Below are 14,472 nucleotides of genomic sequence, written 5' to 3'. Positions count from 1 at the left end.
AGTGGGTGTTAAATTGTATTATATAACAGAAACAGAAAGTATCAATTAAAAGTCTATATTTGAGTTCGAGAAAGTCTGCGTCTGAGCAAAAGTGAAAAAACATGGGAAACAAAGAGAGAAAACTTGATCACATCTCTCTCCATCTCTCAGTCCGCTTCACGCTTCACCACCTGCCACACTTACCGACAACATACAGTTTTACCTTTGTCCTCTGGACATGAAAACTATCACACGACAAAATATCGGTGCGTGTTGGAGTTAGAATACATACCATACGTGGCCAATTTTCGGACTGATACTGAATGACGAGTCTGTTATGAGGGCTCAGTGCTTTTCTATTTAAGGTGCGTTTAATCGTCAATTGTTAAATGAAGTCATTTGGATAATCTAAAGAAGCGCGCGGCGTTATCGAACTGAAGTTTTATCACTTTATGCTGCTTTTCTTATGGCACCCTTTGTTTAATTACACTTTATTTTGCTTGTTATGTAAATTATATTATCATAAACTGATTGTTTTAGAGGAACACTGTCAAAAGCTAATTGGTATGGACTTGTCTTATACTTCAAATTCATCTTTTTCATCCGTCATCCGTCCCGAGAATCTAGAAGAAGGTAAGTTGTTTCCTCTTCTGTTTTTATAAAATGAGTGTTAGACGAGGATACTTGAATTTCACTGAGCAAAGCTGTGAAATTACTGTTAAAAATAATTCAGACACATGAGGTATGTTGTGAACTTTTTTATTAATTCATATTTGATATCAGTTTACAGCCCTTAGAGGCACATTCAGAACTGATCAGTAGTCATTATGACCACTGATCAGTTCCCCAATATCCAGTGGCTTAAACATAAATTGAAAGAAAATATATTTACGGAAGATAATCACGGGCAGTAGGACATCTACGTTATATCTGACAAATAGCATTCTGTTTGTATCCTTTTCTGCCAGATCACGAGCAGTACAACAACGTGCTCATGCCCAGCATCTTTGGTGTCATCTGTTTCTTTGGGATCTTTGGAAACTGCATTGTTATCTACACCATTGTGAAGAAGACCAAGTTCTGCTCCCAGCAAACAGTACCAGACATATTTATCTTCAGTTTGTCCATCGCAGACCTCCTCTTTCTCCTTGGCATGCCTTTCCTCATTCACCAGCTTGTGGGCAATGGCTCCTGGTGCTTTGGTGCCACCATGTGCACTGTCCTTACAGCACTTGACTCCAACAGCCAGACTGTCAGTACATACATCCTGACCGTGATGACTCTGGATCGCTACCTGGCCACTGTCCACCCCATCCGCTTCAAACATGTTCGGACCCCCTTCATGGCAGGAGCAGCAGTAGCGCTGGTGTGGGTGTTCTCTCTGGTCTCCATCACTCCTGTCTGGATGTACGCAGGACTCATGCATCTCAAGGATGGCTCAGTTGGCTGTGCCCTCCTGCTGCCTAACCCAGCCACAGATACATACTGGTTCACCCTCTACCAGTTCTTCTTGGCCTTTGCTCTGCCTTTGGTGGTCATCTGTGGGGTCTTTTTCAAGATTCTTCAAAACATGTCAGCTACAGTTGCTCCGCTGCCCCAGCGCAGCCTGAGGGTGCGCACACGCAAGGTGACCCGCATGGCAGTGGCCATATGCCTGGCATTCTTCATTTGCTGGGCCCCTTACTACATTTTGCAGTTGGCCCACCTGGGAGTACAGCGACCTACCTTTGCTTTCCTGTATGCCTACAACATTGCTATTAGCATGGGCTATGCCAATAGCTGCATTAATCCGTTTATCTACATTGTATTGAGTGAAACATTCAAGAGGCAGTTCATTGTAGCCATTCAGCCATCCCACAGGGTCTTCAGAGTTGCCCCTGCTCTGGCTGATGGTAGTATGAGTCTGAGGATGGCACCAGAGAGCTCTCATCCATGTCACTCGCAGTCATCAAGGGAATTACTTCAAAACATGCTGCCTGTCACTGTGGCTGTGCACTGAGATGGACAGTCTACTGGTCATAACTGCCAACCGCCATCAGCAACAAGCTGCCATCTGTCACTACTGAATGTTCTTATTTTCTGTTTACATAAAGACATAATGATGGATATTTGAATATACTTAACTAAACAGTACATATGTGCCAAGTAGTGCTGTAATCTGTGAAATTTCAAGGCATGTTCAATGTGAGTAATAGTGGTATGTAGTCATCCTTTTATCAAAAAGAGAAAAAAGTAATATTAAATGACATCTTATATCTGGTAAATTACATTTTTAGTCTCAGCAAGCTACAGAAAATCAGAGAACCGACTCAACCACTTTCAACAATGGAATTCAAATAATAGGCTAAATCACAAGAGAGCATAATGAATGACTGCTGAAATCACCCTGGTATTAATGTAGGCTAACAACTTGATAAATCATTGTTGTACCTCTGTATAATTTTCTTTTCATTCATATTTTGGATTTGCATTTTAAACCCTAACCCATGGGTATCTCATGCTGAGCTGAAAGTAGACTTTTAAAACCACACCTTCTCTTACACCTAAACATATGCATTCTCATGACCTGCAATAACATTGAGAAATATTATCTTCAAAAGTAATTAATCTTGTCATATGTTTTATGTCATTATCTTTTTTTGTTTGCTGCACAAGTATTGTTAGATTACAGAATTATGTTATTATTATGTTTGTCTATCATACAGTTTTATAGTGTATGTGATAACCATGCCACTAATAGTCCATACAACAAACACATTCTGTATGACTCATGTATTTCATAGTGAAAATCATCAGAGACAGCTGACAATACAATCCATGTGCATGACATGTAATGCATATTTATAGTGCTGCAGCTTTTTCAATGCTGTAAAGAATTGGCTTCATTGTGGCATAAAAACGGTTCCTTTTAACAGCCTGTTTGTCGAGTCATTGCTTGCATATTAACACATCTAAAATGTCAAAACAATTGTATTCAGGAGTGGAACACCATTAAAACAAGCACACACAGCTGCAGGCAGTGCATGTAGTAATTACAGTGAGTGTAATAATTACAGAGAGTGCAAGAGCTCTGCTAGCGGCCCTTAGAGGATATGCAGCTCCTTATACCCCACGTGACCAATGTGTTTTGAACCAAATCACTGACTACGTGAGGACAGATTGCACACTCGCTAGTGAGGACAAAAAGTGTATATTACATAATGACTGCATTTTTAATGTTGTTTTTTCCCTGTAGGAGGTGATAGTCTATAGGCTCTGCTTCTATGTAGATATCCAAGGAAGTCTCATTGATCACATTACTCAAAGTGACATTTTACTATATCTATGTGGCTGTTTGGCTTGTGATGCTGTGATACAGTTATTTATCTGCAGATATCTATTGTTTATCATGTGTATATTATGATATTGTAGTCTGCTGTATGTCTTGACTCAGGAGATACAGGAGTCTATTTTTGCCTTTCTCAAACCTGAAGGACTTGTTTAATCGGGAGGTCAAATTCAGTTCGCTCTTCATTAAAATGTTCATGTTCAAAGTAGATTTAAGATAAGATAAAATAAGACTTTATTGATCCCCAGACGGGAAATTTACATGTTACATCAGTACAGGAAACAAAATAAATACAAACTAAATAAGAAGTCAAGTAAATGGAATTCAATCTAAATACATTATAAACATTAAAATACTCATTTATACATGACCTGACCTGTGAATTGTAAAAAAAAAAAAAGTTGTGCAAAATATGTGCAGTATAGAATATATGTACATATAGTATATGGTAATTAAATATGCATACACACACACACACACACACACACACACACACACACACACATACACACAGTGCAAATGTATGTGTAGACATATACATACATACATACATTTATATTTATATTTATATTTATTTATTATATATTTTATTTATTTATTTATTGTCAGTGTATTATAGATTTTGGTTGGCAGTCGCTTGAATTACATGTTTTCTTTGTAAGATCAACAATTGCTTTTGTACTTTTGTGTCAATAAAGTGTTGAACTCAACTGAAATATCTCCATTCAACTGTGTGCAAGGTCATATATGTCAAATGTCTGTTGTGACTTTTTCTCAGACTTAATAGAGTGAGAGCGGTTTCTTTTTTTTTGCTGCTTTACTAAATGTAAAAGACTCAGCAGCACTGCTTAGATCCAAATGTCAGACGGCAGGAATCAAAGTATCCCCCATTATCTTGAAAAAAACCACAGGCCCCAAAACATTGAAATAGCAAGACAATTATGTATTGTGAACTCTGGTGAGAGATTATCTTGAGTAAATTTGGTGATAGGACAAGAAAGCTCTGATCACAAATATGCTTGACGTCAATAGAAACGTAGGTAAATGTTTCTTACTATGTGTCACATTCTTACTTTCAAGGCTGGAGTCATTTCACATATATATATGTCCTTCAAGCAACACATGTTGGAAGAAACAGATGCAGAATAAAGTTAGATAAACAGTTTTATTGATTTAGATATGTATAGAAACTCACATTTTATTGTGTTGACTACATTCATTGTAAAACTGTATGGTGAGATACAAATTACATGGATAGTTTCATAACTTCTTGCAATGAAGCATATCCGTCTTTGAAATATATGTTTTATTTATTACCACAGGCTACAATGACTGTAGTATAAATGCAGGGTTTTGACAGAAATGCAGATAAATGCCAGAGACTCCTGCAGTGCATTCCTGAAATTTCTGTCTTTTAAAGCTCATTTTCTGCCCTGTATTCTCCCAACCTCCTGCAATTAAACCTGCAAATGTTGATGTTGATGTCAACCACAGAGAACAGTAGCCTAAGTCATCAAATAACCTCTGAAGCTGGGCTTTAATGTTCATGGCACACAAAGACACAGAATAAGCAGAGGAGCCCAAGGCGCTGATGTAAATGTGTATTTTTTATCTCTGCAGGTTTGAAAATGACAGAAAGTCTGCTATAAATAATGCACTGTGGGATTACAGTACATGAACAACAGAGAAACACAAATGGAGCCAGGTTAGCAAGGACAAAAACATTGGTGGAGGGATAAATTGCCTAATAATGACTTGGAGCTGTTGACCCCTCCAAAAAAATATTTTCATAACTCCTCTGTGTCCACTAATTTGATTTTCATGATGAAGGATTTAGGATGTGATTTTCTTGGAACCACTATGTGTTTCACTTTCATCAGCTCATGCAATTTTCTCTTGTTCTCAGATGCCAGCATCAAGCAGTTGTTTCTGACAGCAGGCAAGCTTTCAACAATTTGCTTTACGAACCAAGGAATGCTTTCTTTGCTGACTTCTCTACTGAATTGCCAATATTAATGTCAAATTTCACCTAGGAAAAATGAATTTGAGCCCATTCCAGATGATCAATAAACAGAGAATTAGTCCCGCGCAATGTTGCCCATAAGTCACTGTCATGTCTTTACCCATCATCATTGCAATGATATGAAAAACACAAAGCAGAGACACACATCTTTTCTGATGTTCACATGAATGTGCTATGAAAAGGACATCATAAACCTCTTAGCATAAGTGCAAAAACAATAAACCTTAAGGATGGCATTTCACCTGATGGTTTAGATGCCTGTTGAACCTCACCAATGATTGAAACAGATGTTAGGACATTATAATAATAGGAAACACAAGCAGGTGTCCACCTTCCCTCTGATTTTGAATGATGACATCCTTTGGTGATGGTGATAAAGCAGCAACAGTAGTAATGGCCTCAGGACAAAAAAAACAAACAAAAAAACACATCGGCCATCACAACAAACCTTGGCATGAGCAAAGACCAAAATTACCCTTACTGTAATGAGTTTGGTCCAAAGGCAGGGACCAGTCTCCAGTTCTCACAAACACCCTGAGGACTGCTGTATCATGCTAACAATATTCATAACACAGATGTGTGTCCATGTAGCCATTTGGAGACTGATGTCACGCCATGTTATTTACATGAGTAGCTTATGAACTCCAATCATTGCCAGTCACTGATCCTTACCATGTGGAGTATCATTATAAACAACAAGAAAACACAATAAGAACAGAATTGTTTTGGCTTCTTTCTATCTCCTTTATCTCACACATAGCTCCCTGGTGTGTTTTATTCCTTTTGTGTGCTGTATATTATATTATTTAATTGTTTGTTTGCATGGTATTGTGTTATATGTACAACAAGCTGCTCCAAACAAATTGCCCCTAGTGGGATTAATAAAGTTGTTTGTATTGAATGAATGGTATTATATTGCTTTGTATCCTTTATGAGTCACTATTTAATTTAGAAAACGTTTTTTCTCCTGAGTGTCCCTGCAGCAGTTGTGTAGGAAATGGCTGAAAGTCTACATGGAAAGACTGGAAACAGCTAGCATGGCTCTGTTCAAAGGTAACAAAATCCTCCTACTAGCACCTCTAAACACTAACATGTTAACACGTTATAACACAAAATAGTTGGGCACATTATAGATTAAACAAACAAGATTTTATATGTTAATCCAGACTTTGCGCTAGACTAAGATAACCAACTGCTAGCTCCACATATTTATGTGTAACATGAAAGCTATGTCAATCTTCTCATGAAACTCATGGCAAGAAAGTGAATAAGCGTATTTTGCAAAATGTCAAACTATTCCTTTAAACATGAACTTTCAGGCAGTTTTCTATACAAATGATACGATACGATACAATACGATATGATACGATACAATACGATACGATACGATACAATATGATACGATACGATACGATACGATACGATACAATATGATACGATACGATATGATTCATCTATGGATTAAAGACACAAAAACAAAAATCCAAGGGATAACATTTTCAAGTGAAAACACTTATTTCCAACATGGTCCCAAGATGTTAAAAGATAAAGAAACATAAAGAAACAACTAAAACTAAACAATACAATCATATAATCCAAAAACACATCACCACATCTTAAAACATAAAAAATAACCACACCCACATTAAAATACAAGCACAGCTAAAGTAATGTCATTGCAGATTTCATCATATACATGTCTCTGTTCCATAAAAAAGTCCTAACCTGACTCCTATGAACCCCTCTGATTTTTAAAAACTGCATGTGTAGCAGAAGACTGTTCCACAACATGGCAGCAGTGTACAAAAGAAACTTCTGGCTACATTATTCACTCGAGGCACTTTACATGAACGCACACTGGCTCTGCTATTATAGTAATTCTGAGATGGACCATTTCTATCTGAGAACACAAGTATAGAGAAGCATTGATAATATTGTCCTATTGTAATGTTGTATGATGCAGCTTCTGTTGTTCTACTCTGAGCTGTACTGGCAGCAGACCTACCCATCTGAATTCAACACTAACAACATGAGTCCGAGGTGATGCATTTAATAAATACCAAATAATATTTTTTCGCATCACCTGCAGTTTGTTCCTAAACTTAGTTGTCAAACCACAGTACTAAGCAGAACAGGCATTACTCTATAAGGAAAATAGATACATGAATACATTTTTAAATAAATCTTTAAATGTGTGTTGAGAATTCCAAAACCATTTAATTGTGATTCATCCAAGCACATACTTCTGAACATCCAACTAAATAATTAAGAGCACAACTACCCCCATCCATATGCATCACTGATGTGATTGCTTATGTTGAAGGAAGCCCAATGATCAGTGCAATGGTTGAGACAATTTACCCTTAGCCTAAATGGAGATAACATTGATTGAATTACTTATCAACATCAACACGTCTGCGGAGATAACATAAAATTAATATTATTATTCTGCACAAGTTGCCAGTAAGTGGTATCAACTACATGCAGGCTGATTAAAACCTATATAACGACGTGCAGTGAGATGCATTAATTCTGTGCTATTAGCAATATGTAGGGATCCTCAATTTCCTCTAAAATCATACATTGGCACGTGGAGCATGTTAATTAGGTTATTTTGTCATTCATTTTGAGAAACAGACAATTCCTCATTATTTAAATAAAAAGGGACACAGTACTGATGTCAGATCTTTGTACAGTCATGTGAATTTTCTATCCATCCATCATGGTTACATGAAATAGCTGATAAAGGAATTACAGTGTAAAGAATAAAAGGGAAAGCAGAGATCAAGGCTGCAGTTCTAAGAAATGGGAAATGAGAAATTCCAGGAATGAACAAGAATGACACGTGCGTGGACATCAAAATTTCACACTGCTGCATAAAAGTGTAGCCTATGTAATTTGTCCAATGTCCAACCAGCCCACATTCAAATAAACAGCATTCTCCTTCATGTGGGTCACTGTATTTTGTGTGTGTGTGTGAAAAAAGACAGAGACATTTTCAGCAACAAACTCTATACTGACTGCTCTCTCCACTGATCAAAGAAAGCATCAGCGACTAAATGTGGTGATGAATATATTGCTCCAGCACACCTCTTCTGTTAGGTTCCATTTTTCTGAAAGGTCCTCTGGAAATGTCAGATGCTGAAAGCAGTTTTTACTTTACATTTAAGTAGCAGCACTCTCCACTCATCCACTCTCCTGCTGGGGGTCAGGCTCACCTGCAGGAGAATTGTGACTATAATAATAAAGATTATAGCCTGTGCTTACATTTAAGACATACCAAAACTAATACGTATAGAGTCATGTTGTAACAATATATGTGACATTCAGCATTATGTTGTTTCTACCCGTGTCAGTGTTGTGAGAACACAAAACACTTTTTACTTGCACGGCAGATCTTCCTTATTAAGTAGATGATCCGATTAGAGTTGGAGCACCTTGTTGCATAAATTTGCATATTAAAAGGATGTTCTTTTAAAATACCCTCTTCGTTTGTTTATGCGATAAATAGGCAACCAAGTAAATAAGAAGTGGAGAGACCCCCTGATTGGAGACTCAACTAGTCATGTAATAGCTGACATTATAGTCTGAGTCTGAATAACAGACTGAGCCTCTTATAGGCTTAATGGTTTGGCTTGGGTACATTGGAACAATAGTCCAATATGCATTCTGTGCAGGAAGTGCTGACGTGCTGCTAATTATCTGCAGTACATCATTTACATTGAGTGTGGGCAACAACCATATATTACTTCATGTAAACTGTTTTCATCATGATGGTGGTTGATTTGTGAGCTCAGAAAAGAAAGTGAGACAATTAAAATAATGACACAACAGATCAACTGAATAGCATGGCATCGCATTAATTTCTGTTCTCAACAAATTAGTATATAAGTGGGAATAATGTTTACTATCTTCACCATCTCAATTCAGTATGTTAGCATGCTAACACTTGCTAATTAGCTCTAAACACAAAGTACAGTTGAGGCTGATGGGAAGGATGATTGGTTTTGCAGGTATTTGGTCATAAACCAAAGTACTGGACAAACTGAAAGTTTGGCACTAAAGTAAAAGTCAGTGTATCACCAAAGTCGGTGTGATTCATCCTCTGGTCACCATGAAAACCTGTACCAAATGTCATGGCAGTCTATCCAAATTGTTGTTAACATACTGTATGGGAAATACAGTAAAATCAGGTATTTTCAGTCATTAGTGTTGATCCTTTGGGGGTTATGAATGTCTGTTAAAAATATTATGACAATCCATCCAATAGTTGTTCGAGATTTTTCAGTCTGGACCAAAGTGGGGACAGACCGACAGAATCACAGTCAGACAGACTGACATTGACATCCCTGGAGCCATGCAGTGAGCGTGGCTGAAAAAATATTTCAAGGTTACCCTGATGGTGGTTAACAAAGCAACAAATGTGTTGTGAATCACTTCAGGGTCCATTTTCAAAACTTAAAATCCATTAAAGTGTTCTTGAAAATGTCCTTTCTTGACAGGCTTAACCACTGACATTAAATACACTCTCATACACATCTTTCATTCACTGCACTTAAAAAAAAAACCTCTCAACACTCTGGCCTCACTTCACTATATTCCAGGGAAAGAAGCCTTTATCGGAGCTCAGGAGTACTGCTGGTCTGGCTGATGAATTGCAGGACTTCAGCATAGCACCCAATTCACTCAGAACTATCACACCAGTCAGGAATCCTAAAAAATACCACAGCTGCCTGATGTGAGCCAGATATAAGTTGAATCACTCAGGTGGAAACTCCTGTCAGAAATCACTCAGCTACACTTAATTCATTTGTGAGAAAAGCTGTGTTTAATTTGCAATCCATAAAACTTGCAGTACATTAAGCAGACATTATAGACAATCCAATACAGAGACTGTTGTGTGTTGTGTCCAATTCAACCCCACTTGCTGTATCAATCTTACCTTATACAGTAACCTGAAACATATAGTTACTAATGTTTTAATCTGGTTCTTAAATTACATAATTACACATCAGGTACAAAATGTAGACTTTTAAAAAAGTTAATAATAAAATATAATCTAGCCATATTTCCCAAATAATGTCTCAGAAACATCCTTCATTTACTATTATCTCATTTTGGTAAAGAGTGTTGTTAAACAGTAATGTTAAATGACACAACAACATGGACCACGATTACAGTGTAGGCAACCAATCTGGACTCTTCTCTCATGAAGAGATCGGACACTTTTACGTTCCCTAATAATCCCGAGTGACACATTTACAATGCATAAGTTAACAAAAGAGCATCTAAAAAAGTTTATTTGTAAATTCAAAAATAGAAACAAATAACCAAGTTGGAATTAAGGAACATTAATTCCTCCAGGTTGCAATGGAGCATTTTAAATTTTGTTCCTTGGAGTTTTGCTCCTCTTCCTCCTTTAGCAGAAAAATTAGACGTGGTGCAGATACAGAAATGTGATTATGAATGATGATGATTGTGAATTAAATATAGATTAGATATGCCGCAGGAACTTAAACTGCTGACTCTCTGAATGGTGACTACTTTATGAAAGTTTATGTGAATGTGATAAAACATGGTTACCATTGGGACTCATCACTTCCCTGTGGCTGTGGACAAATAATATTGTGTGTGTGCACACATTGTGAATTTTCTGTTCAATCCCACATGAGAAAACTGCTTCAAACTGACTCTTTGTGTCTGGTTCTGACAATATTTTATCAGGACAATTTCAAAACTCAACTTCAATGAAAGAGACATGAATTCTTGTCTCTATTTCACTGCACTGCAAGCTACTGGGGTCGTTAATAAATGCATTTTTTTTGTAGGAACAATCCCACTTGTTGTTTTTTGACAGCCAAAACTGTTGATCACCGCTTCACAGAGCAAAGATGACCAAAAACAGTAAAATCATTTTGAGGGGAAGATATTTCCACAAGTCCACATTTCCATTTTGAAAAATGTAAAAACTAACCAACCTCTCCCACACTTTATTGATCTGTTGGTTACAAGTGGTGGATTAATTGTCTTTTCAATCAATACATGGAACACAGAAAAAAAACTTCAACTTTTTGCCAATTTTGGTAGTGTAATCATTCCTCAATTAGAAATGCATTTCAAAATACATACTGTATAACTTCGGGTCATGTAGCAAAATAACTTTTGTTTTTTTTTTAAAGTAAGTGCAATGATAATATAACATGAAAATAATAATAAATGACAAAGCAAATGATGCATGTTGTTATAGCAGCCAATTTACAGTGCAGGTGTTAGTACTTTTTTTTGCAGTGTTTAAGAACAACTTTACATGTTTTAGCCCATTATCTGTAAATTGTATATGCTGAACACATTCCAATATACTCAACTACATTTTCTGGTTGATATCCTACCTTTATATTGGTTTTATGTAATAAAAGGCATGACAATCTTTCTGTCTCTCTATGCATAATGGGCTAAAAAAACATGCTAATTCACCAAATCAGCCTCTGCTTTTCAAATATTGATCTCATGAACTCATGTATTGACAGTAAACTGCTTTGCAAAACAAACTCAGGAAGCAAAAATCACATCACAGCAGTGTCTCTCCTCAGTAATTCAACTCTGCATAGATTTAGTTTAAGACACACACAGGTAAGAACTTATAACAGTACTATGAATGGGAGAGAGAAGGTATACTTTCTTTCTTTCTTTCCAGTGATGCATCCCGCTGCCAGCTTCTCTGGGCGCCACGTGTAGAGATCAGTAGAGAGGTCCTAGGGTTCAACAGTCATTCTGGGCTGTCACAGAGGCACTTAAGATGAAAAAAACAAACAAAGAACAAAGCCATCACTCACATGGTAACCAGTCACTGAAGCAATCACTGTCATTAATCATAATGATAATAACAAAACAGGCTTAGGTTTACACTTTGAGAAATGAGAACTGACGGTATTTGCCAGATTTTAAATTCTAAAAGACTGAACTCATATCACACAGTTAATTAATGCATTAGTTATTCCAGCAGCAGGGAAGCTCCTAATCAAATCCTGTTTATCTAATTACTTTTCTGTATAGCAGACACCAAGTGAATGTGTTATATATTTGCTGACACCAGAAGCGAAACCTCAGCCATGCACTTTAATTTGCTCCTATTTGTGCTTTCTCGTAACCAGCCAAACAGATAAAGCTTCTGTTTAGCCTGTCTCGAAAACAGGACTCAGGGACTGTGCCTACCCAAAGAGGTGGTACTGTATCGTGTCCGCTGCAGAGTGGCGTAGCTGGGCTTGTCTGAGAGCAGGATGCGGTGGGTTGGATGGACCACGATTTCGCCGTTCCTCTGGAGGGACGCACACCTGCGAAATGTCAAATCCAGCTTAGTCTGGATGTTGCTGGAGCTGTGAGCACGCTTAATGTCTACAGGGTCATGACTCCCGGCCTTTCCGTTCACCAGCTGCATTTTGCAGCTTTGGTTGTCACAGCAGGGGGCGATGTTGGCCCTCCTCTCCTCTAGTGCCACTGTGGTCAGCGTTCCATTGGAGAGGGACATTTTGGCCAAATTACTACATGCCAGCTTTCCCAGTTGTCCATGGCCATTCATACGCCTATCCTGCCCCTTGATTGGTGACCTTGGAATGTCTTTTTTCATGAAACCAGGTTTGAAAAATGACAAGAGGCTGTCGTGGCTCCGACCCTCCTGCCCCTTTTGCCCCCTCCTGTCCTCAGCCTGAATGACCATCTGTAGCAGATCTTTTTGTGCCCTGGAGGTCCCCCCTGTCTGCACCTTAGCTCTTCTCAGTGTGGAGTCTCTGCTTGGAGGTGCACTGTGGCTGATATGACCTCCTAGAATAGCCCCTCTCTGGAGCTGCAGGTCAAGGGTCCTGCCCTGGTCCTGTCTAGCTCTCTTAGATGACCTCTGCCTCAGAGAACTGTCATCCCTGCCTTTGACATTGCTGCTGACGTTTCTCTCTGCACAAGGTCTGCTCTGTCCCTCTGGTATTTTGGGGGAGTAACAAGTATCCGAGCTGAGTCTTTCTGTACAGCTGAGGCTGCTGCCACTCGGTGAGCTACAGTCCTGTCCTACTTCAAAGGCTCTTCCCTGGGCATTCTTTAGTGGTGGCGTGGCCACCAATGTTATGATAGGGTCTTTGGTGCATCGTGGCCGGCGCCCGGACTCCAGATACTCCACCAGCTCTCCGGGCTGGGTCTGGGCTGAGTGTTTAATGCGGTCCTTGGAGCCAAAGGACCACCGCAGTGGCAGAACTTTGCTCAAAGTCTCTTTGGGCTTAGTTGGCGATCTCATGCTTACACTCCTGCCTTGAGTCCCGCGGACAAACGGCTTGGCTTCAAATCCATCTACAGGAAGAAACAAGATATATCAGCTGCTCCTACTAAAATATGTATGTTATAAAATCGATTTGTTGTAGATAGCCAGTGAAATATTGATATAACAGTATGCAGATACATTAAATACATAAGTATGAAAATTTGATAAAGGTTCAGGATGAAATATTTCAAAACTAACTAATAACATCTAATTCACTTAGTTGCAAAGGTAAATATTTAGAGACTAAAGTTATATAACGGAATAGTTTGACATTTTGAGAAATATGCTTATTTGCTTTCTTGACAAGAGATAGATGAGAAGATGTAGACCACTCTTGTTTCTGTATGCAAAATATGTAGCTGACACCAGACAGCGGTTAGCTTAGCTTAGCATAAAGACTGGAAACAGGTGAAAACAGCTAGCCTGGCTCTGTCCAAAGGTAACAAAATCCACCCTCTAGCACCAAGAAGTAGTCCGGCAAATAACCAGCTGTTTCACATTAAAAAAAAAAAAGTCAGACTATTTCTTGGCTGGGACGAGTTCATAGGGAAGTGTTAGGTGTTATTAGGAGGATTTTGTTGCCTTTGTACAGAGCCAGGCTAGCTGTTTCCCTCTGTTTCCAGTCTTTGTGTTAAGCTAGACTAACCATCTACTGTATAGGCTCTAGCTACATATTGACAGTACAAAAATAAGAGTGGCTAACCTTTTGCAAGAAAGTGAAAAAGCAAATTTCTTCAACACATTCACGGCACTGGACTTACCAAGCCCTAGAGTATATAATGTGCTGGTCTTATTGCTTATTCAAAGCAAAACAATAACTTGTGTATTCTATTTGTAACA

General features: G+C 38.3%; 2 protein-coding genes across 2 annotated transcripts in view; one reads left to right on the top strand and one right to left on the bottom strand.

The window, feature by feature from the left end:
* The first annotated feature begins 165 nt into the window (after positions 1 to 165).
* Positions 166 to 3,651, top strand: mchr1b (melanin-concentrating hormone receptor 1b). Its single transcript, XM_042393173.1, has 2 exons — positions 166 to 612; positions 948 to 3,651. Exons 1-2 carry the CDS (start codon positions 432 to 434, stop codon positions 1,976 to 1,978), a joined length of 1,212 nt encoding a protein of 403 aa, XP_042249107.1. The 5' UTR covers positions 166 to 431; the 3' UTR covers positions 1,979 to 3,651.
* A 7,824-nt stretch (positions 3,652 to 11,475) lies between these two features.
* usp43b (ubiquitin specific peptidase 43b) overlaps positions 11,476 to 14,472 on the bottom strand; it is a 67,633-nt gene continuing 64,636 nt past the window's right edge. The window contains exons 15-16 of the mRNA XM_042392922.1: positions 12,543 to 13,661; positions 11,476 to 12,120 (exon numbers count right to left, since the gene is read on the bottom strand). Coding sequence (XP_042248856.1) covers positions 12,110 to 12,120; positions 12,543 to 13,661 — 1,130 coding nt within the window. The 3' untranslated portion in view covers positions 11,476 to 12,109. The remainder of the gene's footprint in view (positions 12,121 to 12,542; positions 13,662 to 14,472) is intronic.

The sequence above is a fragment of the Thunnus maccoyii genome, chromosome 18 (genome assembly GCF_910596095.1).
Source record: "Thunnus maccoyii chromosome 18, fThuMac1.1, whole genome shotgun sequence".
NCBI lineage: Eukaryota > Metazoa > Chordata > Actinopteri > Scombriformes > Scombridae > Thunnus > Thunnus maccoyii.
This window is presented reverse-complemented; position numbering and strand designations above follow the sequence as displayed.